Here is a 24,782-nt window from a genome sequence, read left to right as displayed (position 1 = left end):
TGGATTAACCCTCCTTCTGTGTTCTGGACAAATTGGACCGATTTTCTCTCTGAAAATGGTATTTAATTTAATTTGATTGTCATAAGGTTCCATGACTTTGTCCACACAGGGCATCTGAACACACACAATACATGTTGATGATTTTCATTACATTTTGGGTGTTTTATTTCACTTTTGTACACCTGTGGTGTTCCCTGTCAAAAATGACCGGTCATTAGAAATGAATGGGTGAGACTACAATTAGTGTATACAATTTAGTTCAGGCACATGCATATTCATTTGATGGACACACTTCCTCTCCCAGACCCCCACATGCATGTGTGTTTGACCACACACACACACACACCTCACTCCCCTTCTTGGCTTCCATGGCAACCCCCATGGGAACCTTTCCCCAATAACATCTTCCCACACAGGAACCACACCTGCTGGCATTCTCACAAACAATCACAACATTGTTTCAATAATATATAGAACTATTCTTGTAGCTTTTTTGAGCCCTTGCTCACATTTCATTCTGTGGCTCACAATGACCAAACGACATACTGTATGTGAGGCCCTTGATCATATATTTGATCATGACACTGGTGAGGAGGAGAGAGTCCTGTATGAGCTCAGGCCAATGAGGCCTACAGGCCATAAATAGCAAATAGAAGTTCAAAACTTGTAATGTTCACAATAATTTAAGTTGCTAAAAAGATCTAACACAACATTAAGTCATAATATATGTATTATTATGGATTTATAATCCACTCTAGTGGGGCGATCATTTTGGATCGGGAACACAGAATGAATTAACATGAAACAAACACAACAGGAGGGTTAAATAGTTTTTCCCCTCATCAATCTACAGACAACACCCCATAATGGCAAAGCAAACACAGGAACAAAAACTGGGGTAAAAATAACAAATACTGAAATATAACGCTTAAATAAGTATTCAGACCCTTTACTCAGTACTTTGTTGAAGCACCTTTGGCAGCAATTACACCCTTGAGTCTTCTTGTGTATGACCCTAGGCACATCTGAATTTCTGCCATTCTTCTCTGCAGATCATCTCCAGCTCTGTCAGGTTGGATGTGGAGCGTAGCTGCACAGCTATTATTAGGTCTCTACAGAGATGTTAGATTAGGGTTCAAGTCCGGGGTCTGGTTGGGCCACTCAAGGCGGACATTCAGAGACTTGTTCCGAAGCCACTCCTGTGTTGTCTTGACAGTGTACTTAGGGTCATTGTCCTGATGGAAAGTGAACCTTCGCCCCAGTCTGAGGTCCTAAACACTGGAGCAGGTTTTCATCAAGGATCTCTCTGTACTTTGCTCCATTCATCTTTCCCTTGATCCTGACTAGTCTCCCAGTCCCTGCTGCTGAAAAACAACCCCACAGCATGATGCTACCAACACAATGCTTCACCGTAAGGATGGTGCCAGGTTTCCTCCAGACGTGATGCTTGGCATTCCGGCCAAAGAGTTCAATCTTGGTTTCATCAGAAAAGAGAATCTTGTTTCTCATGGTCTGAGAGTCCTTTAGGTGCCTTTTGGCAAACTCCAAGCGGGCTGTCATGTGCCTTTTACTGTGGCTTCCGTCTGGCCACTCTACAATAAAGGCCTGATTGGTAGAGTGCTGCAGAGTTGGTTGTCCTTTTGGAATGTTCTCCCATCTCCACAGAGGAACTCTGAAGCTCTGTCAGAGTGACCATCTGGTTCTTGGTCATCTCCCTGACCAAGGCCTTCTCCCCCGATTGCTCAGTTTGGCCAGGCGGCCAGCTCTAGGAAGAGTCTTGGTGGTTCCACACTTCTTCCATTTAAGAATGATGGAGGCCACTGTCTTCTTGGGGACCTTCAATGCAGCAGAAATGTTTTGGTACCCTTCCCCAGATCTTTGCCTCGACACAATCCTGTCTCTGAGCTCTACGGACAATTCCTTCGACCTCAAGGCTTGGTTTTTGTTCCGACATGCACTGTCAACTATGGGACCTTATATAGACAGGTGTATGCTTTTCCAAATCATGTCCAATCAATAGAATGTACCACAGGTGGACTCCAATCGTGTGTAGATTGATTAGAATACGGCTGTAATGTAACAAACTGTGGAAAAAGGGGATGAGTCTGAATAATTTACGAACGCACTGTACGACAGGCGACGATTGACTGAGTGACAAAGTGACAGTGTTTAATTGGATCCAACAGGAAGTGTAACCTAATCCATGCTCTGTGAAAACCACCCAATCTGTGTCAACTTCTTCAATTGAGTCGAAAAACTCACAAATCCCAAATCACCAGAGAAATTAGCCTACTTAAAATGCCGAGGGGGCCGGGGGGCAGGAGGGCAGGTGGGAGGGTCACCATCAGACTCAGAGATTCAGGCTGCATCCCAAATGGTACCCTAGTCCTTATGTATCTCTATGGTGCATGGTCATTTGGGAATTAGCCAGTGAACAGGCAACACGTCTTGGTTAGCGCCCAGGGAAAAGTGATAGACACTCACTAGTGAAGGGTGAAGACGAGAGATATGACCCGGCTATTAAAAATGATAAATTATGTAATTTTTCTGCTGCTAAAACATGCAAAGCTAAAAAAAAGAGCCAGCTTGGATTTAGAGCTGTTGGAAACTCACTCACTGTGCTAATCAAGTGAATCCATTTACATGTTTATTGATTGACATAGTAACGGTTGGCCTACTTTTGTACAAGTCAGCCTATGTTTTTCCCTACTATGTGTACTGTCATAGTACTTTTCACAAGCTTTTCATCTACAATGTGACCTCAGTGTACAAAAACATTGTCTATCATGCAATGTCTTATGGGAGTCGTGGATGGTTCACATGAAAAGACTCCTTGCCTGCAAAGAATGTTGCTGTTCATCATTAATAATGAAATATGCAGTGACACACTGAGAGAGGGAACGACAGAGAAGGGGGATGAGATAAAGAGAGAGAGGGAACGAGAGAGAAGGGGGATGAGATAAAGAGAGAGAGGGAGAGAGATGCTCATTTTGAATGGATGTTGATTGTGAGGGAACTTGGAGTACAGCTTGTGGCTGTAACCAAGAAATGAGGTTGATGTTTATGGGAGCCTTCAATCTCTGGCTGTCTCCAAACAATTATTGTGTGTCAAAATGAAATTGCGCTTTACTGATAGCTACTGTACCGTGACCTGTTAATTAATGATTATTGTAGCCCCAGTGTTTGTTATTCTTTTGGAATTGATCTGTTAGCCTAATGACCACAATCATCTCAAAGCCACACACAACAATTCTATTGTCCTGCTGGATAATAAAGTCAACATTGACCAGAGGAAGAGAGGAGGGTAAAAAGCAGGTTAACGTTTATTGTCATGAATCTTGCCCCTGAAGCAGAATTTTGTGATTTCCGCTAGATGGGCCAGCTGCAAAGTCAAAATGGGCTATAATGTAAAAATGTATGAAATCAAAAATAACCTTTTTGGTCTTCATTTAAGGTTATGGTTAGGCATTAAGGTTACCTGTGTGGTTAAGATTCGGTTAAGGTTAGGTTTAAAAACAGATTTTTATCGTAACCTCTCTACAGAGCTGCATCCAGTACATGAGTCATCCAAATAAATGCCAACCTGTGGGTAAATAGCACACATTCCGTCTCTCTCGTTTTTGGGAGTTTGAGTGTTGTGTGGAGGCCTCTGTCCTAACTAAATTAGTTTATTCTGTCCTTGGTCTTTTCTTTCAATTTTATTTTCTATGGTGGAGGGTTAATGCACTATTTGTTTTAGCGGTATCCACAGATCTTTTCAAAGTTAGGGTGGAAGGACAGAGTTAGTTTCCTGGGGTTTGGATGGTGTGGTGTGCGCAATGGCTTCTCAACCTAGCGCGGAGGAAACGCTGTTGATGCGGCATGGATTCAGGCATGTTCCTGAGAATAGAGTTAAAGTGGAGGAGGTTCTGCTTGCAGTCGGTGAACAGGTATGAGCTGAATTTATACATTCCGCTTCTAGAATGAACAAAGCTGTGGTTGTGTTCATGAAAAGAGCAAATTTGGTTGGTATGCTAATTGCTAGTGGAATATTTGTAAGGGGTGTGTTGGTGCCAATTTCGCCTCTTTCTATCCCTTCGACAAGGGTAGTAGTTGCAAATTTGCCTCCGTTTATTATGGATGATCAAATCAGGAAAGAGCTAAGTCGTTTTGGTAAGTTTGCTAGCGTGTTTCGTGTACTGTCAGCAGGTTTTCAGGCAGATGCCGTTAAGCACGTTGTTTCGTTCCGGAGGCAAGTGTTTATGTTTCTGAATAACAATGAGCAACAGCTAAATGTGCATTTTAAAGTGAGGCATGGGGAGGGGCACTACGAAGGGTTTGCCAGCACAGACAGTCTACGGTGTTTTGAGTTTGGAGATTTGGGGCGTAAGAGTTTTGCTTGCCCACATAAAGGCCATTGACATGGTGAGGGCACACGCGCCAGTGGGGGAAATCGAGGTCAACGTGCAGGGGGCAATGAGATGCAGAGAGCAGAAGCTGGGCCTAGTCATGCCAGGGATGGTGGTGTAGATGAGGCTGGGCCTAGTCATGCCTGAGATGGTGGTGTAGATGAGGCTGGGCCTAGTCATGCTATGGGTGGCGGTGTAGCGGAGGCTGGGTCTAGTCATGCTATGGATGGTGGTGTAGATGAGGCTGGGTCTAGTCATGCCTGAGGTGGTGGGGTAGCTGAGGCTGGGTCTAGTCATGCTATGGATGGTGGTGTAGCGAAGGCTGGGTCTAGTCATGCTATGGATGGTGGTGTACGCAGAGGTTGAGTCTATCATTGCTTATGACTGTGGTGTAAGCAGAGGATGGGGATCTAGTCATGCTATGGATAGTGGTATAGCGGAGGCTGGGTCTAGTCAGGCTAGAGATGGTGGGGTAGCTGAGGCTGGGCCTAGTCATGCTATGGATGGTGGTGTAGATGATGCTTGGCCTAGTCATGCCAGGGATGGTGGTGTAGATGAGGCTGGGCCTAGTCATGCCTGAGATGGTGGTGCAGATGAGACTGGGCATAGTCAGGCTAGAGATGGTGGGGTAGCTGAGGCTGGGTCTAGTCATGCTATGGATGGTGGTGTAGCAGAGGCTGGGTCTAGTCAAGCTATAAATAGTGGTATAGCGGAGGCTGGGTCTAGTCAGGCTAGAGATGGTGGGGTTGCTGAGGCTGGGCCTAGTCATGCTATGGATGATGGTGTAGATGAGGCTGGACCTAGTCATGCTATGGAGGGTGGTGTAGATGAGGCTTTGTCTAGTCAGGTTATGCTAGTGGATGAGGAGAGTATAGTGGGGAAGTGTAAGAGACTGGGGGGGTGTCAAGCAGAAAAGGAAAAAGGTGGAGAAGAAAGGAGGTGGGAGGTGAGAGAATGGTGTGGTCATAGGCACCATGGAACCTTTGCCTGGTGCTGAGGGGGAAGCCCTGACCAGAGAGGAAGGGCAGGTGGTCAGGAGGGGAGATGGAGATGAGGAGGAAAGTGAGTCTGAGGAACAGGATGATGAGGGTTTTTTACAGACTTCTCTTCAATGGGTCCAGAGCTGACAGCCAGTCAAGCAGATGGGTCAAAGTACACGTTGAGGGAACTGACAAGGTTCCTGAATGAGACCAAGGGGAAAAATAGTTAATATTGAGGCTTTTTTTTCTGATCTGAGAAAGTTTGTAAGATCAGTACAACATGCTATGAAAATGAGGGGCATGGTGTCCTCTCACCCAGGAAACGGTTTAGGTTGAGGAAGTGGGTCACAACAGTGCATAAGGGTCCACCTTCAGACACTGTTTATAGGTATAGTTTCTTTCTGGCACTGGGGCTTTTTGAGCTTTGCTATTGGTCTCTTTCTTTGCTGGCTTTTCTCCCACTTCTTATGGAGACTCTTGGGGTAGGATCGCTCCATATAAATGGCTCCAGAGATGCGGGAAAGAGGAGTGTGTTGGGTGAATATGTAAAACCACCAAAAATACAGGTGTTGTTTCTGCAGGAGACACATAGTGATGTGGTGAATGAAGTTGATTGGGGGCTCTGGTGGAGAGGGGCAAGTGTGTTGAGTGAGGGGACAAATTTTAGTGCAGGGGTGACAGTCCTTTTTGTACTGGGTCTGTCTGTAAAGATTTGTGTGTAGGGGTAGGCTGCTTGTTGTAAAAGCAGAAATTAACAAAATAGGTTTTGTCTTTATAAATGTTTTTGTGCCTAACACAGGGAGAGAGAGGTTTTTTTTATTTGGGTGTCTTAGACAGGAACTCTCACAGGTAGCGCCTGAGGAGACGCTGGTGGTCGGCGGGGACTGGAACTGTACAATGGATTTTACGAAAGACAGAAATGGGGAAGAGCCTCATTCAGTGTCAGTGGGAGTGTTAAGGGACATCATTAATCAGCTCGACCTAGTGGATGTTTGGAGAACTAAACATCCAAACACAAGACAGTATACATGGGTGAAGGTTTTTGGGGCTAGGGTGAGTGCAGCCCGACTTGATCGTTTTTACATGTCCAGGAATCGGAGCAATAGGGTGTTGGGCGCTACCATTCTCGTGTGGGGGTTTTCGGATCACCACATAACCATGGCTCAGCTGTCTATTTCACCAGGGCCCCGGCAGGCATCCTATTGGACGTTTAATGTAAAGCTCTTACAAGATGCCACTTTTTGCTCAGGTTTCCAGACCTTTTGGGAAAGGTGGGGGCAGCGAAGAGAGGAGTATCTGAGCCAATGGTGGGATGTGGGAAAAGTCCAAATTTGGCTTTTCTGTCAACAGTATACAGCTAAGAGAGTATTGGGGGAACTAGAGCGTTGTATGAGTGAGATGGTGGGGCAAGGCAATGTAGACCTCCAGGCTAATTTAGCTGAATTACTGTCACGCCCTGACCTTAGAGATCCTTTTTATGTCTCTATTTTGGTTTGGTCAGGGCGTGAGTTGGGGTGGGCATTCTATGTCTTGGTTCTATGTGGTCTATTTCTATGTGTTTGGCCGGGTGTGGTTCTCAATCAGAGGCAGCTGTCTATCGTTGTCTCTGATTGAGAACCATACTTAGGCTGCCCTTTTCCCTCTTTCTGTGTGGGATCTCATTCTTTGTTTGTGTGCCGCTAGGTTGCACGACGTAGCTGTTCGGTCGTCGTATTCTTTATTGTTTTGTTGTGTCATAGTTTCACTTCGTAATTAAAATTATGTGGAACTCAAAGAACGCTGCGCCTTCGTCTCATTCTTCCCAGGATGATCGTTACAATTACGCAGAGACCTGGGTAGTTTTTTCCAGGTTAAAGCAAAGGGAGCACTTGTTCTCCATGCTCAATGAGATGGATGCTCCCAGCTCCATCTTCTTTGATTTGGCCACCCTGCAGAGGCAACTGATGGCAGCGGGTTTACAAAGGCTGGGTGACCTGCGATTGCTGGGGGAGAAGGGGTTGAAAACCCCGGAAGCCCTGGCATAACAAACAGGAATAACGTCTCTTAGGCTGCTGGAGAGATTCCTGTAGGAAGTCCAGGAGGCACTGTCTGAGCCGGTAAGGGGGGTGTTTGAGCGGCCAAAGGGGGAGGGGCCACCAATGTTTCCGCCACTGCAGGTGACAGCAGAGACTTGGGACTGGCAAGGGGGTCTGGAGGACTTGTTAGATTTTAACACTCTGAGCCTGGGGGAGTTTTAATGGGTGGGAGGTAAAGCCCGCTACAACCTCTGCATTAAGGTTAGGAACATTAGGAGCCTGACAGGAGTGAAGGCACATCAGTGGTAGGGGGTATGTGGGGCGGAGAGTATGGTGGGTTTTAGATGGAGGGGGCTCTACAAACTCCCAGTACCAAAGAGGTCAGGGGACCTCCCGTGGAGGGTTCTTCATGGAGCCCTGGCCACTAACAGCTGGTTGGCACGGGTTGAACCGGGAATTGGGCAGGGGTGTCCTTTCTGTGTTATGAAAGAAACTGTGATTAATGTGTTTTCTGTGTGCGCCAGGTTAATGCCATTCATGTCTCTGTTGGAATGTCTGTGTGAGAGGTTGGGGGTGGTTTTTACTGTTGGGATGTGTATAATGGGGTACAGGTATTCGAAAAAGGAGAAGGCCAAATGTGTTTTGTTGAATTATCTGTTTGCTCAGGCGAAGTTGGCTATTTGGCTAACAAGGAGGAACAGGGTCAAAGGTGGAGGATAACAGATCCTTTACTATTATTTAATGGGATGGTCTCTGCGCACCTTAGGGTTGAATTTGAGTTCTATAGAATGATAAAAAGTGTGGAGATGTTTCAGGAGATATGGTGTTTTGGGGGGGCTGTCTGTATAGCTGGAGAAGATGTTTTGGATATACGGTTGTAGAAGTGGTGAGTTTTCTGGGATATTGTGATGTTGTTTTGTATCGTGTGGTAGAGGGTGTCATGTTTTGTCTTTGATCATCATGTCTTGTCCCTGTGCTTCCCTCTGCTGGTCTTATTAGGTTCTTTCCCTCTTTCTATCCCTCTCTCTCCTCCTCCCTCTCTCCCTCTCCCGCTCTCTCTCTCTATCGTTCCGTTCCTGCTCCCAGCTGTTTCTCATTCTCCTAACGACCTCATTTACTCTTTCACACCTGTCCCCTATTTTGCCCTCTGATTAGAGGCCCTATTTCTNCTGTTTTCCGCTTCTGTCCTTGTCGGATTCTTGTTTGATGTTTGCTGTTCTGTGTCCTTGTTCCGCCCTGTCGTGTTTTTGCCTTCTTCAGATGCTGCGTGTGAGCAGGTGTCTCTGTCAGCTACGGCCTGTGCCTTCCTGAAGCGACCTGCAGTCTGTGGTCGCGTCTCCAGTCGTTCCTCTCTACTGACGAGAGGATTTCAGTTTCCTGTTTTGGATTTTCCTTGAATAATATCCAGGAGAATTATTGTTTGTTTTAGACTGGAATAAAGACTCTGTTTCTATTACGTCGCTTTTGGGTCCTCATTCACCAGCATAACAGAGGGAAAGGTGAGTATGGTACATGCATGCAGTACAGGATATATTTTGGCGTTTTATTTTTAAGGGGGGGTGGTGAGTTTATAAATGAAATGAGAATGTTTCATTCAAGAAAGACCAAAAGTCTCTTTCTCTCTATCTCTCTCTCTCTCATGAATTGATTTATGAATAATCTATTCCTCCATCTATTCAGGGAAGTGAGACCAATCAACTTTTTTTTTATCCTTCTAGTCTCCCTCGTCATCTTTGACATCCTTGCAGATAACATTTAAAATACCATTTAAGGTTACAATTCTTAAAAGCTAAAGGCTAATGATTGCATCTCATTTTCCAAGGAGAATAGCAGCTCAATATTCTTTATCAAACGTAAACTATTGTTGAAGATATTGTTTAATATTTTATTGGTGTCACGCCAGTCCTTGTGGTAACGTTTCATACCACTTTCCCTCAACTTAAAGGGAAACTTAACCTTTATACACTATTTGAGGTGTTTTCCAGTTTCCCTTCATGATTATGGGTGATGAGAGGGTTTTTCAGACATAATTATGTATTATAGCTGTATTTTTGTCATTTTCGTGCTGGGAGAGTTAGACCAGTGACGTCATTTTTTGATTGAGCCTGCTGTCTGATCTAAAAATTCATGGAGTCATGTTTTGTAGCAATTATTGGGGCCTTTGTGTTTCGACAATTTCATGATCACTCGAGCAGATATGGTTGTCCTTGTTCAATAGAGCCATTGGACTTGTCTCAACAATGTTCCTATCTGCCAGGACACTGCTGTGTAAACTCACCTCGGTCTCCAGAGTAAATAAACTGTCTGAAAAACAAGCCATGACTACTTATTTGCTATATTGATGGACTAATCTAATATACTGTTGTATTAAAAGTTGAAACGATAAACCAACTCCCTGCATCATTTGTTTTAGCAGTGACTGAATATAGTTATCCAAATACATTTCATGAATATCACAAGGAATTTATCAATTAGAGGGGTACTAAGCTGACATACCTATGTCATACTATGGATAATTTAGAATATGTTGCTAAAAAAATTTAGGACCCCTTTAGGTACATAAAAAATAAATTGGGGATGAAATATGGAATTTGGTCTTTACTACTATACTCTAGAGAAAAGCATTGAATAACACATTAATTCATTGCAAAAATGACAGTAAAAAATCATAAGAAACAAGGTTTTTTAAGGACTTGTACCATAATTCTATCCTCCTGATTCCTGCTTACAAGCTAAAATTAAAGCAGGAAGCACCAGTGACTCGATCAATAAATAAGTGGTCAGATGAAGCAGATGCTAAACCACAGGACTGTTTTGCTAGCACAGACTGGAATATTATCCGGGATTCCTCCAATGGCATTGAGGAGTACACCACGTCAGTCATTGGCTTCATCAATAAGTGCATCGAGGACGTCGTCCCCACAGTGATGTACGTACATACCCCAACCAGAAGTCATGGATTACAGGCAACATCCGCACCGAGCTAAAGGCTAGAGCTGCAGCTTTCAAGAAGTGGGACTCTAACCCAAAAGATTATAAGAAATCCCGCTATGCCCTCCGACGAACCATCAAACAGGCAAAGCGTCAACACAGGACATAGATTGAATCGTACTACACCGGCTCTGACGCTGTTCGGATGTGGCAGGGCTTGCAAACCATTACAGACTATAAAGGGAAGCACAGCCGAGAGCTGCCAAGTGACACAAGCCTACCAGATGAGCTAAACTACTTCTATGCTCGCTCCGAGGCAAATAATACTGAAACATGCATGAGAGCATCAACTGTTCCAGAAGACTGTGTGATCATGCTCTCCGCAGCCGATGTGAGTTAGACCTTTAATTAAACAGGTCAACATTCAAAAGACCGCAGAGCCAGATGGAATACCAGGGCGTGTACTCCGAGCATGTGCTGACCAGCTGGCAAGTATCTTCACTGACATTTTCAACCTCTCCCTGTCCGAGTCTGTAATACCAACATGTTTCAAGCAGACCACCATAGTGTCTGAGCCCAAGAACACTAAGGTCACCTGCCTAAATGACTACCAACCTGTAGCACTCATGTCTGTAGCCATGAAGTGCTTTGAAAGGCTGGTCATGGCTCACATCAACACCATTATCCCAGAAACCCTAGACCCACTCAAATTTGCATACCACCCCAACAGATCCACTGATGATGCAAACTCTATTGCACTCCACACTGCCCTTTCCCATCTGGACAATGGGAACACCTATATTAGAATGCTAGTAATTGACTACAGCTCAGCGTTCAACACCATAGTGCCCTCAAAGCTCATCAGTAAGCTGAGAGCTCTGGTACTAAACACCACCCTCTGCAACTGTATCCTGGACTTCCTGATGGGCCGCCCCCCAGGTGGTAAGGGTAGGCAACAACACATCCGCCACACTGATTTTCAACACAGGGGCCCCTCAGGGGTGTGTGCTCAGTCCCCGCCTGTACTCCCTGTTCACTCTTGACTGCACGGCCAGGCATGACTCCATCACCATCATTACGTTTGCTGATGACACAGCAGTGGTAGGCCTGATCAACCGACAACGACAAGGCAGCCTATAGGGAGGTCAGAGACCTGGCCGTGTGGTGCCAGGACAACAACCTCTCCGGCAACGTGATCAAGACAAAGGAGATGATTGTGGACTACAAGGAAAAGTTGACCTAGCTCGCCCCCATTCTCATCGACGGTTCTGTAGTGGAGCATGTTGAGAGCTTCAAGTTCCTTGGTGTCCACATCACCAGCAAACTAACATGGTCCACCCAAAGACATGGTGCACACAAAGACAGTCGACAAAACCTATTCCCCCTCAGGAGACTGAAAGGATTTGGCATGGGTCCTCAGATCCTGAAAATGTTCTACAGCTGCACCATCAAGAGCATCCTGAATGGTTGCATCACTGCCTGCTATGGCAACTGCTCAGCCTCCGACCGCAAAGCACTACAGAGGGTAGTGCGTACGGCCCAGCACATCACTGGGGCCAAGCTTCCTGCCATCCAGGACCTCTATACCAGGTGGTGTCAGAGAAAGGCCCTAAAAATTGTCAAAGACTCCAGCCACCCTAGTCATAGACTGTTCTCTCTGCTACCGCACGGCAAGTGGTACCCGAGCGCCAAGTCTAGTCCAAGAGACTTCTAAACAGCTTCTACCCCCAAGCCATAAGACTCCTGAACCTCAATCAAATGGCCACCCAGACTATTTGCATTGCCATTTCCCCCCCCCCCCCTCTTTTACAATGCTGCTACTCTCTGTTGTTGTCATCTATGCATAGTCACTTTAATAACGTGTATATATTACCTCAAGTAGCCACCCTTTGCCTTGATGACAGCTTTGCACACTCGCTCAAACCAGCTTCATAAGGAATGCTATTTCAACAGTCTTGAAAGAGTTTTCCGGCAACTGAGTTAGGAAGGAAGCCTGTATCTTATTGGGTGTATTGATACACCATCCAAAGTGTAATTAGTAACTTCACCATGCTCAAAGGGATATGCATTTTACCCATCTACCAATAGGTGCCCTTTGTGAGGCATTGGAAAACCTTCCTGGTCTTTGAGGTTCAACCTGTGTTTGAAATTCACTGCTCAACTGAGAACCTTGCAGATAATTGTTTAGGGTACAGAGATAAGGTAGTCATTAAGAAATCATGTTAAACATATTATTGTACACAGCGCAACTTATTATGTGACTTGTTTAGCACATTTTTACAACAACTTGTTTAGTTGTTCACATTGAATCAAATTTCTGACTTTGACATTATGGGTATGGACATTATGGGGTATCGTGTTTAGGCTAGTGCCCAAAAATATACATTTAATACATTTTAAATTCAGGCTGTAACACAACAAAATGTGGAAAAAGTAAAAGGTTCTGAAGACTGTATGAAGGCACTGCATGTTGCAGACAGATGCATCACCATGGAAACACGCACTTCAGGTCTACTTGAATGAGGCAGGTTAAAATCTGGACGTGCCTTTGGCAAAAATGAATTGGCCACATAGAAACATGCATTTTCTGTTAATTTGCTACCTGATGCTAAGGTGTAACTGCCAGCAGTATAAAAAAGCACACATAATATTCTGATTGCAACAGGAAGTTAACACATACTTTGAATTTCTGTGAGATGTTGAGTTTATTAAATTGTTGTAACATTGGCCTACAGCAAGAGCAATAAAGATTAAATTACAATTTGTCATAAGCACATACAACCTCATTATAACGTCTTAGTATCATCTCATAATGATCCCAAGTGTTGCATATATATTGGATCATTCTGTCTTGTACTTGGCTGCTTGCTTGCTGTGTTAACTTCTTAAAGCGTATTTAGTCCCATGAAAAACCAGGACAATCCTTTCAACAACAAAGATGTGAAAGGTAAGATAAATTAACTATACAGTACATTCATTTAGCCCAAAAGCAGTTAGTGTTGCTGTTTCGAAAAGTCAATAGATACGACTCAGTGGATTTTAGAGGGAAGAGCAGTGACAGGTTCAGTTGTTGTCCTCTCTCTCGCTCGCTCGCTCTCTCTCTCTCTGTCTCTGTGCTGCTGCAACACTTTGATGGACCCTGTCAGTATATACCGCTGAAGGATTTGGGTCAGATGTAAGACACTCTCTCTCTAAGAGCTTTCTGTGTAAGCTTCCAGGGCACAACACCATCTAGTATATCTCATTATACTGTGCCGTACATGCCATGGACTTTTCTGTGATATCATATAAGGGTTATATCATGGCTTGTAACTGCAGTCAAATAGTATTATAAAACAGGGTTACTTGCATAACCTTGGTTCTATGTGAATATGAGTGAGATGTCTCACTTTGCTCTAGCGGATCACTAACTTGAAGAAAGGATGGGTAGGCTTATTATGACCATCGAGCAACCCAAAGTTTGTGTGTTCGAATCTCATCACGGACAACTTTCGCTTTTTAGCTAATTAAAAACTTTGCAAATACTTTGCATGTTAGCTAACCCTTCCCCTAACCTTAACCCTTTAACCTAACTCTTAACTTTAACCTTAACCCTAACCTTAACCCCTAACCATAACCCCTAGCCTAGCTAACGTTAACCATCTAGCTAACGATAGACACAACAAAAAGGAATTTGTGACATATCAGATGTTTAGCAAATCTGTAACATATTGTACGAATTTAAATTCGTAACGTATCATATTAATTGTAATTAGTAACATATCATACGAAATGAATACTAACCATACAAAACATAACATATCATGGTAATTCTTTAGAGTCTAAGACATTGGTGGAGGTGGTGGGGGGGAGTGCTAAACTGACATATGGAATTGTTTTAATATGGTCATACTATGGATCATTTAGCTATTTGAATTTTTGGACCCCTTTAGGTATCTCCAAAAAATATACCAAAAATATTTGATAAAATATATATTTGGCCTTTACTACTAAAGCCCATAGAAACTCATTGGAAAAAAGGACAGTCAAAAGGTTTATTGTGCAAAGCTGTCATCAAGGCAAAGGGTGGCTACTTTGAAGAATCTAAAATATAAATATATTTTGATTTGTTGAACACTTTTATGGTTACTACAGGATTTTGGTTACTAAACCCTTGAATAAGTAAGTGTGTCCAAACTTTTGAATTGTACTGTACGTATATATTTTACACATATTTAACCCTTTTTTTGGCAGGCACAAAACTACCGTCATACTTCCATTTGCTTTTTTAAACCGGTACCGTTACATTCAGATGAGTCTCGTGACACTTGAAAACCATTGTGTTCGTGAGAATCTACCCTTTCCACATTAGTTTGTAGACTAGACGGTTCGGACACTACAAACAGAAGTTGACACATTATTATCAGACCGACTTTAGTTGAGTCCCCTGACACTAGTGGGGGTCGTAGAGCAAAATGGAGAAGACAGATTTTTGGGATGTCTCATGATCTGAAAAACACCGCTCTAGCTCTGCCACCTTTCACTGCAGTTGAGGAAGTGTGACACTGGTGGATGCAGTGGATTGAGATGCATCCAGTGCAAAAAAAACATACTTATTTTGGTGGGGATTTATTTGGGGATTGACGCATCAAGCGACTCTAGGGGGCTAATGGGAGTGTTTACGTTGACAATGTTACGTCTACCTCTGAATCCATGTTACATTTTAAGGTCAACCCTGTTAAAACTTCTCACGAGTCACAAACCCGGATCCGGGACCCCCCCCATCAAAAAAGCTGACTAGCATAGCCTAGTCTAACGCCACAGGGATATAATATAATTTTCATGAAATCACAAGTCCAATACAGCAAATGAAAGATAAACATCTTGTGAATCCAGCCACCATTTCCGATTTTTAAAATGTTTTACAGCCATAACACAATATGAATTTCTATTAGCTAACCACAATAGCAAAAGACTCAACCGCATATTTTCAAAGAAATTCTACCGCATAGGTAGCTATCACAAAACCGACCAAATAGAGATATAATTAGTCACTAACCAAGAAACAACTTCATCAGATGACAGTCTTATAACATGTTATACAATAAATTTATGTTTTGTTCGAAAAATGTGCATATTTCAGGTATAAATCATAGTTTTACATTGCAGCTACAATCACAAATAGCACCGAAGCAGCAAGAATAATTACAGAGAGCAACGTGAAATACCCAAATACTCATCATAAAACATTTATGAAAAATACATGGTGTACAGCAAATGAAAGATAAACATCTTGTGAATCCAGCCAATATTTCTGATTTTTTAAGTGTTTTACAGCAAAAACACAATATAGCATTACATTAGCTTACCACAATACCAAAACACACAACCGCATTCATTCACCGCAAAGGTAGCGATCACAAAAAAACAGCAAAAGATATAAAATTATTCACTAACCTTGACAAACTTCATCAGATGACAGTCCTATAACATCAGGTTATACAATACACTTATGTTTTGTTCGAAAATGTGCATATTTAGAGCTGAAATCCATGGTTATACATTGTGAAAACGTAGCAACTTTTTCCCAGAATCTCCGGATATTTTTCTGACACACCTAATCTGACCAAATAACTCATTATAAACTTTACTAAAAAATACATGTTGTACAGCAAATGAAAGATACACTAGTTCTTAATGCAACCGCTGTGTTAGATTTTTAAAAATAACTTTAGTACGACATACAGCTTACGCCATAGCGAGACAGCGCCCGCAATGAGGGTGGAAAATAGGAATAAACATTTTCCACAGAAATACGAAATAACATCATAAATGGTTCCTACTTTTGCTGATCTTCCATCAGAATCTTGTACAAGGAGTCCTTTGTCCAGAATAAATCGTTGTTTGGTTTTAGAATGTCCTCTTCTCCTTCGAATTAGCAACCAAAGCTAGCCAAGTGGCGCGAAGTTGTCCATCTTCACCAAACGCAGAGAACGGAAAACGCCAAAACTCCCGATAAACGTTCAATAATCTGATAAAACTATATTGAAAAAACATACTTTACGATGATATTATCACATGTATCAAATAAAATCAAAGCCGGAGATATTAGCCGTCTATACCGAAAGCTTTTCAGAAGGCAATCCAGGGTTCCTTCCCGCGCCTTGCTGGACAAAGGAAATTTGGAGTCACGTCATTCCAAGAGCTCTTTTTCGACCTCAGATCAAGCTAGACACCCCATTCCACCTCTCACTGCCTGTTGACATCTAGTGGAAGGCGTATGAAGTGCATGTATATCCATAGATTTCAAGCAAATGAATAGGAAGGCCCTGGAACAGAGCCTCGATTTCAGATTTTCCACTTCCTGACAGGAAGTTTGCTGTTCTGTTTTACTCACAGATATAATTCAAACGGTTTTAGAAACTTGAGAGTGTTTTCTATCCAATAGTAATAATAATATGCATATTGTACGAGTAAGAATAGAGCACGAGGCAGTTTAATTTGGGCACGATTTTTTACAAAGTGAAAGTAGCGCCCCACTATTTTAACTGAACTCTTGTGATTTGTGGCGGAAAACTGAGCAGGTCGAGCATAGCACGTCAACCCTGTCACCCATTGAGAGACAAGCTAGAAATGTTTTAACAATTACATTTGTTGTGGTGAAGCTTGCATTCAATTGCACCTCCCTGTTGAACACAACAAGCTTCCATTCCCCCAGTAACAAGGGAATTTATGCAATGGTGAGATCTTAGTTAGGTCGGGACATATAGGCTCTTTCCCAGAAGATATATCTGAACTAGTCTTCATGTCATCTTTCATTGATTTCATTCATTTACTGTATGCCATCATATAAATTGCACATATGTTTGACTCAGAAGGGACAAGGCCAGTTGAAATCCCAGCACACCATCTCAAGGTCTTCTATGTGAAAAGTTTGTTACCTGACACATACAGGGCCTTCGGAAAGTATTCCGACCCCTTGACTTTCTCCACATTTTATTCTAAAATATATATTTTTAATTATCAGCAATCTACACACAATGCCTCATAATTAAAAAGTAACACCAGGTTTTTAGAAATAAAAAAACAGAAATACCTTATTTACTTGAGAAGTTTCTACAAATTGATTGGAGTCCATCTGTGGTAAATTCAATTGATTGGACATGATTTGGAAAGGCACACACCTGTCTATATTAGGTCCCACAGTTGACAGTGCATGTCAGAGCAAGAACCAAACCATGCGGTCGCAGGAATTGTCCGTAGAGCTCCGAGACAGGATTATGTCGAGGCACAGATCTGGGGAAGGGTACTAAAACATTTCTGCAGCATCGAAGGTCCCCAAGAACAGTGGCCTCCATCATTGTTAAACGGAAGGAGTTTGGAACCACCAAGACTTCCTAGAGATGGCCGCCCGGCCAAACTGAACAATCGGGGGAGAAGGGCCTTGGTCAGGGAGGAGACCAATAACGAGATGGTCACTCTGACAGAGCTCTAGACTTCCTCTGTGGAGATGGGAGAACCTTCCAGAAGGATAACCATCTCTGCAGCACTCCACCAATCAGGCCTTTATGGTAGAGTGGCCAGACGGAAGCCACTCCTCAGTAAAAGGCACATGACAGCCCGCTTGGAGTTTGCCAAAAGGCACCTAAGACTCTCAGACCCTGAGAAACAAGACTCTCTTGTCTGATGAAACCAAGATTGAACTCTTTCTACTGAATGCCAAGTGTTTCATCTGGAGGAAACATGGCACTATTCGTACGGTGAAGCATGGCGGTGGCAGCATCATGCTGTGGGGATGTCTTTCAGCGGCAGGGACTGGGAGACTAGTCAGGATCAAGGCAAAGATGAACGGAGCAAAGTACAGAGAGATCCTTGATGAAAACCTGCTCCAGAGCGCTCAGGACTTCAGACTGGGGCGAAGGTTCACCTTCCATCAGGACAACGACCTTAAGCACACAGCCAAGACAGAGCCTGGACTTGAACCCGAACAAACATGAAAAAAGCTGTGCAACAACGCTCCCCATCCAACCTGACAGAGAGGATCTGCAGAGACAAACTCTCCAAATACAGGTGTGCCAAGCTTGTATTGTCATACCCAAGAAGACTTGAGGCTGTAATCGCTGCCAAAAATGCTTCAACAAAGTACTGAGTAAAGGGTCTGAATACTTATGTAAATGTGATATTTCAGTTTTTCATTGTGTGCACTTGCACTTTGCCAACCCCATGAAATATTTTATAGAAACATGTAAGGACCGCTAAAACAAAATATGCATTTTTGAAATTAGTGAAACAGTTTAAACCACTTTATGACAATTTTTTCTCTATTCAAGGCTGAGAACAGAAGGCAACAATACAAATGGCTCCTTTGACAACACTACTGCAAGGACATGCACATTGTCCCATCAGTAAAGCGATGTGTACAGTTATGTATCCTACCAGTTTTGGGATCAACAGAGAAATATGGTTGTCCTTGGAGAATACTGTAGACAACTCGGGCACTATTTCCATATGTGGGGTCATCAGCGTCCGTTGCAGTAACTTGATATACCGAAGTACCTGGAAAGAAGAAAAATAATCAAAATTAGGCTTAAACATTGTTTTGGATACTTTTGTTTTCATGAATGTATATGTGTACCCTCATCGTGTGCCTTTTTTTTAATCGATGGTAATAAGAAATGTTATATATTTGAAACTCATTATGTAGCATTATTTCTAAACACAGAGAATGGTTACCTTTGGGATTTGTTTATTGACCTAAACCTCAGAGAAATGTTGCTTTTTGTGCAATGTAATCTAAGCATGAAGTCATTTTTATAATCAATTGAGTCAAATGCAATCTTTTTTCTCATTTCCTAGTAGTACATAGTACTGCGTAGTAAACATTACAAATCATTTGTATTTTAATGCAAATCTAAGACAAAACATCTTCCCTTTTAAGGAATAAAATTTCAACAAAATGTAGAGCTTATCAACATATAGACTCACAGGAAGTGTGAGGTATTTAGTTCCAAAACGAACTAATTATGATTAAATCAAATTGGTATTTGCATTCAGAAGTTCCAAGTTGTTAAATAAAATATGTTTCCATTAATGATAGCCTACCACAGTACAGTAACTTGCTCAACAGAAGGACTATAATTGCTTTTGTGATCTATGTTTTTTCTCTAATAGTTCAGCCCAGATGGTGAATGGTTTTCTCCTCTTACAACCCTGGTCACATATCTCATATTATTGTTACCCCTAGCTTGTCCCTGCTTACTTGTATTACCTAGCATTGGTTTCAATCCATCAATACTATCTGCTGTTGACTTATTGCAGGGACCACAATACATTTAATGCAGTTTTGAGAGCTCAAGTTGGCCGTCTGAAATGGGATTACAACAGACCAGGGGTCTGTTCTATTCATTTTAAGTGAAAATCGGAAAATCAACCCCACACAGCAAAAAGAGAACCGTCCTCCCTCTGTCAATTAATCATTACTACCACATATTTTGTTTCCCAAAGTTTCCCCAAACTCTTCTTTAATGGATGGCAATGTTTGTTTGGGAAACAATTCTGATTCATGGGGTAGTTTATCAACTGAGCACATTGTATTTGGAATCAGGCATTAAACAATTGCATGGCTACAAATTGAATGATGTTTCAGATTACCACCATTTTTTTTTTGTAGATTACGACATAATATCAAATGTGGTGCAGCAACGGGATCTATATTTGCCTCACCTTAAAACTATTCTATAGCCCTTTGTTGTTCAAACCTGGAACAAGCGTATTATCAAAGTTTTGTGAGAGCAGTAAGTGCTGAGGCGATGTTTCCTGAAGATTTCAGACTGATGATTGTCTTAGAAGACAGAAGGGGTAATCCTAGTGCAACCGACAGGTAGAAATGTACATTTTAATACCCTTGTAAAACGACATCTCGTTTTCATTAGTGGAGGTTCCTCAGAGGAGGAAGTGAACTTCATAAAAATACAAATGGTAAAACATTTAAAAAGTGATCCTTTTTAGATAAAACTAGACTAAATATATTCACGTCACCAAACATTTTTTAAAACACACTGTTTTGCAATGAAGGTCTACAGTACCCTCAACAGCACTGTGTCATAGCACCATGGTGTAGCCGGAGGACAGCTAGTTTCCGTCCTCTGGGTACATTGAATTTAATACAAAACCTGGGAGGCTCATGGTTCTCACCCCCTTCCATAGTCTTACACAGTAATTATGACAACTTCCGGAGTACGTCCTCCAACCTATCAGAGCTCTTGCAGCATGAATTGACATGTTGTCCACCCAATCAAAGGATCAGAGAACAAATCTTGTACCGAAAGCACTAGCTACAGCTAGCTAGCACTGCAGTGCATAAAATGTGGTGAGTAGTTGACTCAAAGAGAGAGAGAGACAATAGTTGTACAGTTTGAACAAATACATGTCTTTCAAATGAATGAGAAGCAAGAGAAAGATTGTATTTTTTTCAGTTTTACTTACTTAGCTAGCAAATGCAGCTTACTAGTTTAACTATTCAAACACCCTGCTCAAACAGAGGGATGCTATGTTAGCTAGCTGGCTATCTAACACAACACTGGAACTCTTCCAAGTCAAGGTAAGCTTTTGGTTTTATAAATGTATTACCGGTGTAAGTGCTAAACTGCTTCCTGACTGTCCACTGTAATGTTACTGAATGAATGTAGTGGGTTTACCTACTCGTTAGTTCTATTAGCTATGTTCACTATGACGTTACTTTAGCTAATATGGTAACAATGGTGTCGGCTGTGTGTAGCGGTTATGATATGGTTTGGCATGGAAAGGTTTTTTCGCCTGGTCACATACCGCTGATGTGTTGTGCATTGAAGTCTACAAGCGACGGGAAAAGGTGAGAGGAAAATAACACATAGATACGCGAAGGAATACAAATTGGCTGATATAAAAGTGGTTGAATGGAATATAAATGACAGTCATCCAATATGTTGTAATAGAAATAAGGCCATGCTCATGAAAAAAAAATGCATCGTTTACAAAATTACTTTCTCCTTGCCAGGTCCTGTTTAGTAGCATTGATCTGTATTTTATGTTGGGTGACAGCAAATGTAGGAATCCCCATTTCTCATTTGGTAAGGGTTTAGATTAAGGAATCGGTAGAGGATTGAAATGTGTGTTCCATCTTTCATACTGAGGACTTGAATTCTATTGAATTCTAAACGTTCTAGAACAGAACAAATAGAATTGAACAATACAACCAATGAATGTCAGAGTTCCATAATTATTGGATAAAAACACCCTCAGATTTTACACCTATTTAACAACAAGATTCCAGCCAGCTGTGGAGAGAGAGAGAGAAACACAGTGAGAGAGACAAACACAACGAGAGAGTGAGAGAGAAACACAGTGAGAGAGACAAACACAACGAGAGAGTGAGAGAGAAACACAGCAAGAGAGGAATAGAAACCCAGCGAGAGAGAGAGAAACCCAGAGGGAGAGAGAGAAACCCAGGGAGAGAGAGAGAAACACAGCGAGAAAGAGAGAGAAAGAGAGAAACACGGCGAGAGAGAGACCCAGGAGGAGAGAGAGAACACAGCAAGAAGAGAGAGAAAGAGAAACACGGCGAGAGAGAGAGAGAAACCCAGCGAGAAAGAGAGAAACACGGCGAGAGAGAGAAACATGCGAGAGAGAGAGGAGAGAGAGAGAGAGAGAAACACAGCGAGAGAAAGGGAAACAGCGAGTAGACAAACCAGTGAGAGAGAAACACACACAGAGAGAGAGAGAGATAGAGAGAGAAGAACACAGCGAGAGAGAGAGAGAAACAATTAAGAAGAAGGAGAGAAACACAGCGGAGAGAGAAAACCCAGTGAGAGAGCACGAGAGAGAGAAACAGCGAGAGAGAGAGAGAAACCCAGAGAGAAAAGTATATGGAGAGAGAGAGAAGAGAACCACATGAGAAAAGAGAGAGAACTCTGCGAGGGTAAAGAGAAGAGAAAAGTATAGTGAGAGAGAGAGACTGCTGAGAGACCACTGCACAACAGCAGCACTGAGACAGAGCTGCATTTCCAGACAAAATGTAAAACACTTATTCAAGGTTTCAAAGACCTCTCTGATGAGAGTAGGCTACCCTGCCTGTTGGGGGAGGACGCAGAGAGCTGTGGGTTGGCAGCGCACTACATTGCTGCCTGCCATAAGTTGAGGGACAGTGTCTGACAGACCAATCAACCTGCACATGTARTCTACTGTATGCTTATTGTTATTGTTGAATGTATGGTTATTTTGACACTTGGTTATTGTTGTTACTGTTGTCCCGTTGACAATTTTGATTCTCATTTTATATTGTAAATATCCAATATAAGCTTTGGCAATATGTACATTGTTACGTCATGCCAAAAAAGCAAATTGAATCGAATTTATTTGAGAGAGAACCACAGAGAGAGAGAGAAACACAGCAGGAGAGAGAAACACAGCAGGAGAGAGAAACCCAGCGAGAGAGAAAGAAACACACCAAGAAAGAGAAAGAAACACAGCGAGAGAGAGAGAAACACAGCGAGAGAGAGAGAAACACAGCGAGAGAGAGAGAAACACAGCAAGAGAGAGAGAGAGACAGAAACACAGCGAGAGAGAGAAAAAAAACGCGAGAGAGGGAGAGAAACATAGCGAGAGAGAGAAAAACAGAGAGAGAGAGAGAAACACAGTGATAGAGAGCGAGAGAAATGCTGCGAGAGAGAGAGAGAAACATAGCGTGAGAGAGAAACACAGAGAGAGAGAGAAACACAGTGATAGAGAGCGAGAGAAACGCTGCGCGCGAGAGAGAGAAACATAGCGTGAGAGAGAAACAGAGAGAGAGAGAAACACAGCGGGAGAGTTAAACACAGAGAAAGACAGAGAGAGAAACACAACAAGAGAGAGAAAGAGAGAGTGAGAGTGAAACAAAGCACGAGAGAGAGAAACCCAGCGAGAGAGAGAAAGAGTAACACAGCGAGAGAGACAGAAACACTGTGAAAGAGAGAGGGAACATTTAAAAAAATATATTCTGAGAGAAGTCATGCAGAAGAACGGATCCTGACTTGTAATAACTTTTTGGTTGTTAGGAGCGAGATTGACATGATGAAATTAGCAACAAAATTATAGGTAATCAAATTGTACAACTGAAGACCAACACAGGAGGAAAAGATTGACAGAGAGTGAGTAAAAAGACCAATCTTCGTCGTGGTAGCTAGCCAAATTCAAATCTGTCAGCTAGCCTACCATCTAGCTCCAACTGTTTACTGGTGGTAACCATAGCAACATGGCCACTGAGGCAGCGCTAGCAGCGGTAGCAGCACCAGCAGCAGCAGAGACTGAGAGACTTTCCCCCTTTTTTTTGAATACCCAGCAAAAATCAAATCAGAGAACGGAAGAATCAATTTAAAAACACAATTTCTGGGAGAACCCAGAAACTTTGTTTGCCGACTGCTCACAAAACAGGACTGTTACAAACCTGTTATTTTACACAGACCACACTACTGCGTGGCATATAGCTGTAACCAGGCATTTCAGCTATACCACAAAGAAAGGCATCTGCAAGGGAAGGCAAATCCACATTTTTGTGGACAGCGATAAGGACCAGGAAAACAGGTTTCTGACGGTACAAATGTATCAGAACGGCACTGTCATGATCCAGGGCAGTGAGGCTGCACACAGCTCTTTTGTGCAGGACTTCCCCACCCTAAGGAAGATAGCGGAAAGAAAAAAAGACAAGGACAGCACCCCGACCTCTCCCCTCACCTCAGGCACCCCAACAGCAGGACTATCCTCCCCCTGCCTGCCAACAACCACCAGAGCCAAGACCACGCTACCATCAGCCTGCTGAGAGACAGGCTGGCTCAGTTAGAAGTATGGGTTACTGAGCTGAATGAGCAGCCCCTCAGCTACACCACCTCGAGCCCAGACACAGAGCTTCTACAGGTCCAGATCAACCAGTGCAGGACCCAGCTGAAGAACTCTGTCCAGGAGCTGAGAGAGAGCCTTACCACAGTGCTTGAGGAGGTAAAGGCCACCATGAGGAGAGAGCTGGTGCAGGTAAAGGAGGAGATGGCAAAGGAGTTGTCTGTCATCAAGAGGGTGCTACAGCAAGAGAACAGACTGTAGAGACTCTAGGAGAAGCTGCAGCCCCTCACCACCCTAACAACCCCACTGACCCACCTTTACCCACAATCCCCCCATATCGACAACACTTTACCCACACCCCCGTCACAAGGAGGCTCACATGGGGCACCTACTACAGAGAGAAGCTCTCTGCCCCCCCCTCACCCACCCCCCACACCCCTCCATGTACAACGGCCCTGTGTACTCCAGCCCCGATGTAAACGCACTAATCTGGTAAAACCACTGAGGTGGCAATCCTCATTGACTCAAATGGGAAATCTTCCCCCAACACAAGGTGCGCAAAATATGGTGCCCAAAAAACACAGGATGCAACTCCACATCCTGTCCAGCCTAACAACTTTGGCACACCAGGCCACATTATT

General features: G+C 43.0%; 1 protein-coding gene and 1 long non-coding RNA gene across 2 annotated transcripts in view; one reads left to right on the top strand and one right to left on the bottom strand.

Annotated features, from left to right (window-relative positions):
* Positions 1 to 24,782, top strand: part of LOC139023105 (uncharacterized) — a 427,630-nt gene that overhangs the window by 40,229 nt on the left and 362,619 nt on the right. The gene's annotated exons all lie outside the window — the stretch shown is intronic.
* Positions 1 to 24,782, bottom strand: part of LOC111953148 (cadherin-18) — a 212,952-nt gene that overhangs the window by 67,658 nt on the left and 120,512 nt on the right. The window contains exon 4 of the mRNA XM_023972228.2: positions 18,730 to 18,849. Coding sequence (XP_023827996.1) covers positions 18,730 to 18,849 — 120 coding nt within the window. The remainder of the gene's footprint in view (positions 1 to 18,729; positions 18,850 to 24,782) is intronic.

The sequence above is a fragment of the Salvelinus sp. IW2-2015 genome, linkage group LG27 (genome assembly GCF_002910315.2).
Source record: "Salvelinus sp. IW2-2015 linkage group LG27, ASM291031v2, whole genome shotgun sequence".
NCBI classification, from domain to species: Eukaryota; Metazoa; Chordata; class Actinopteri; order Salmoniformes; family Salmonidae; genus Salvelinus; species Salvelinus sp. IW2-2015.
This window is presented reverse-complemented; position numbering and strand designations above follow the sequence as displayed.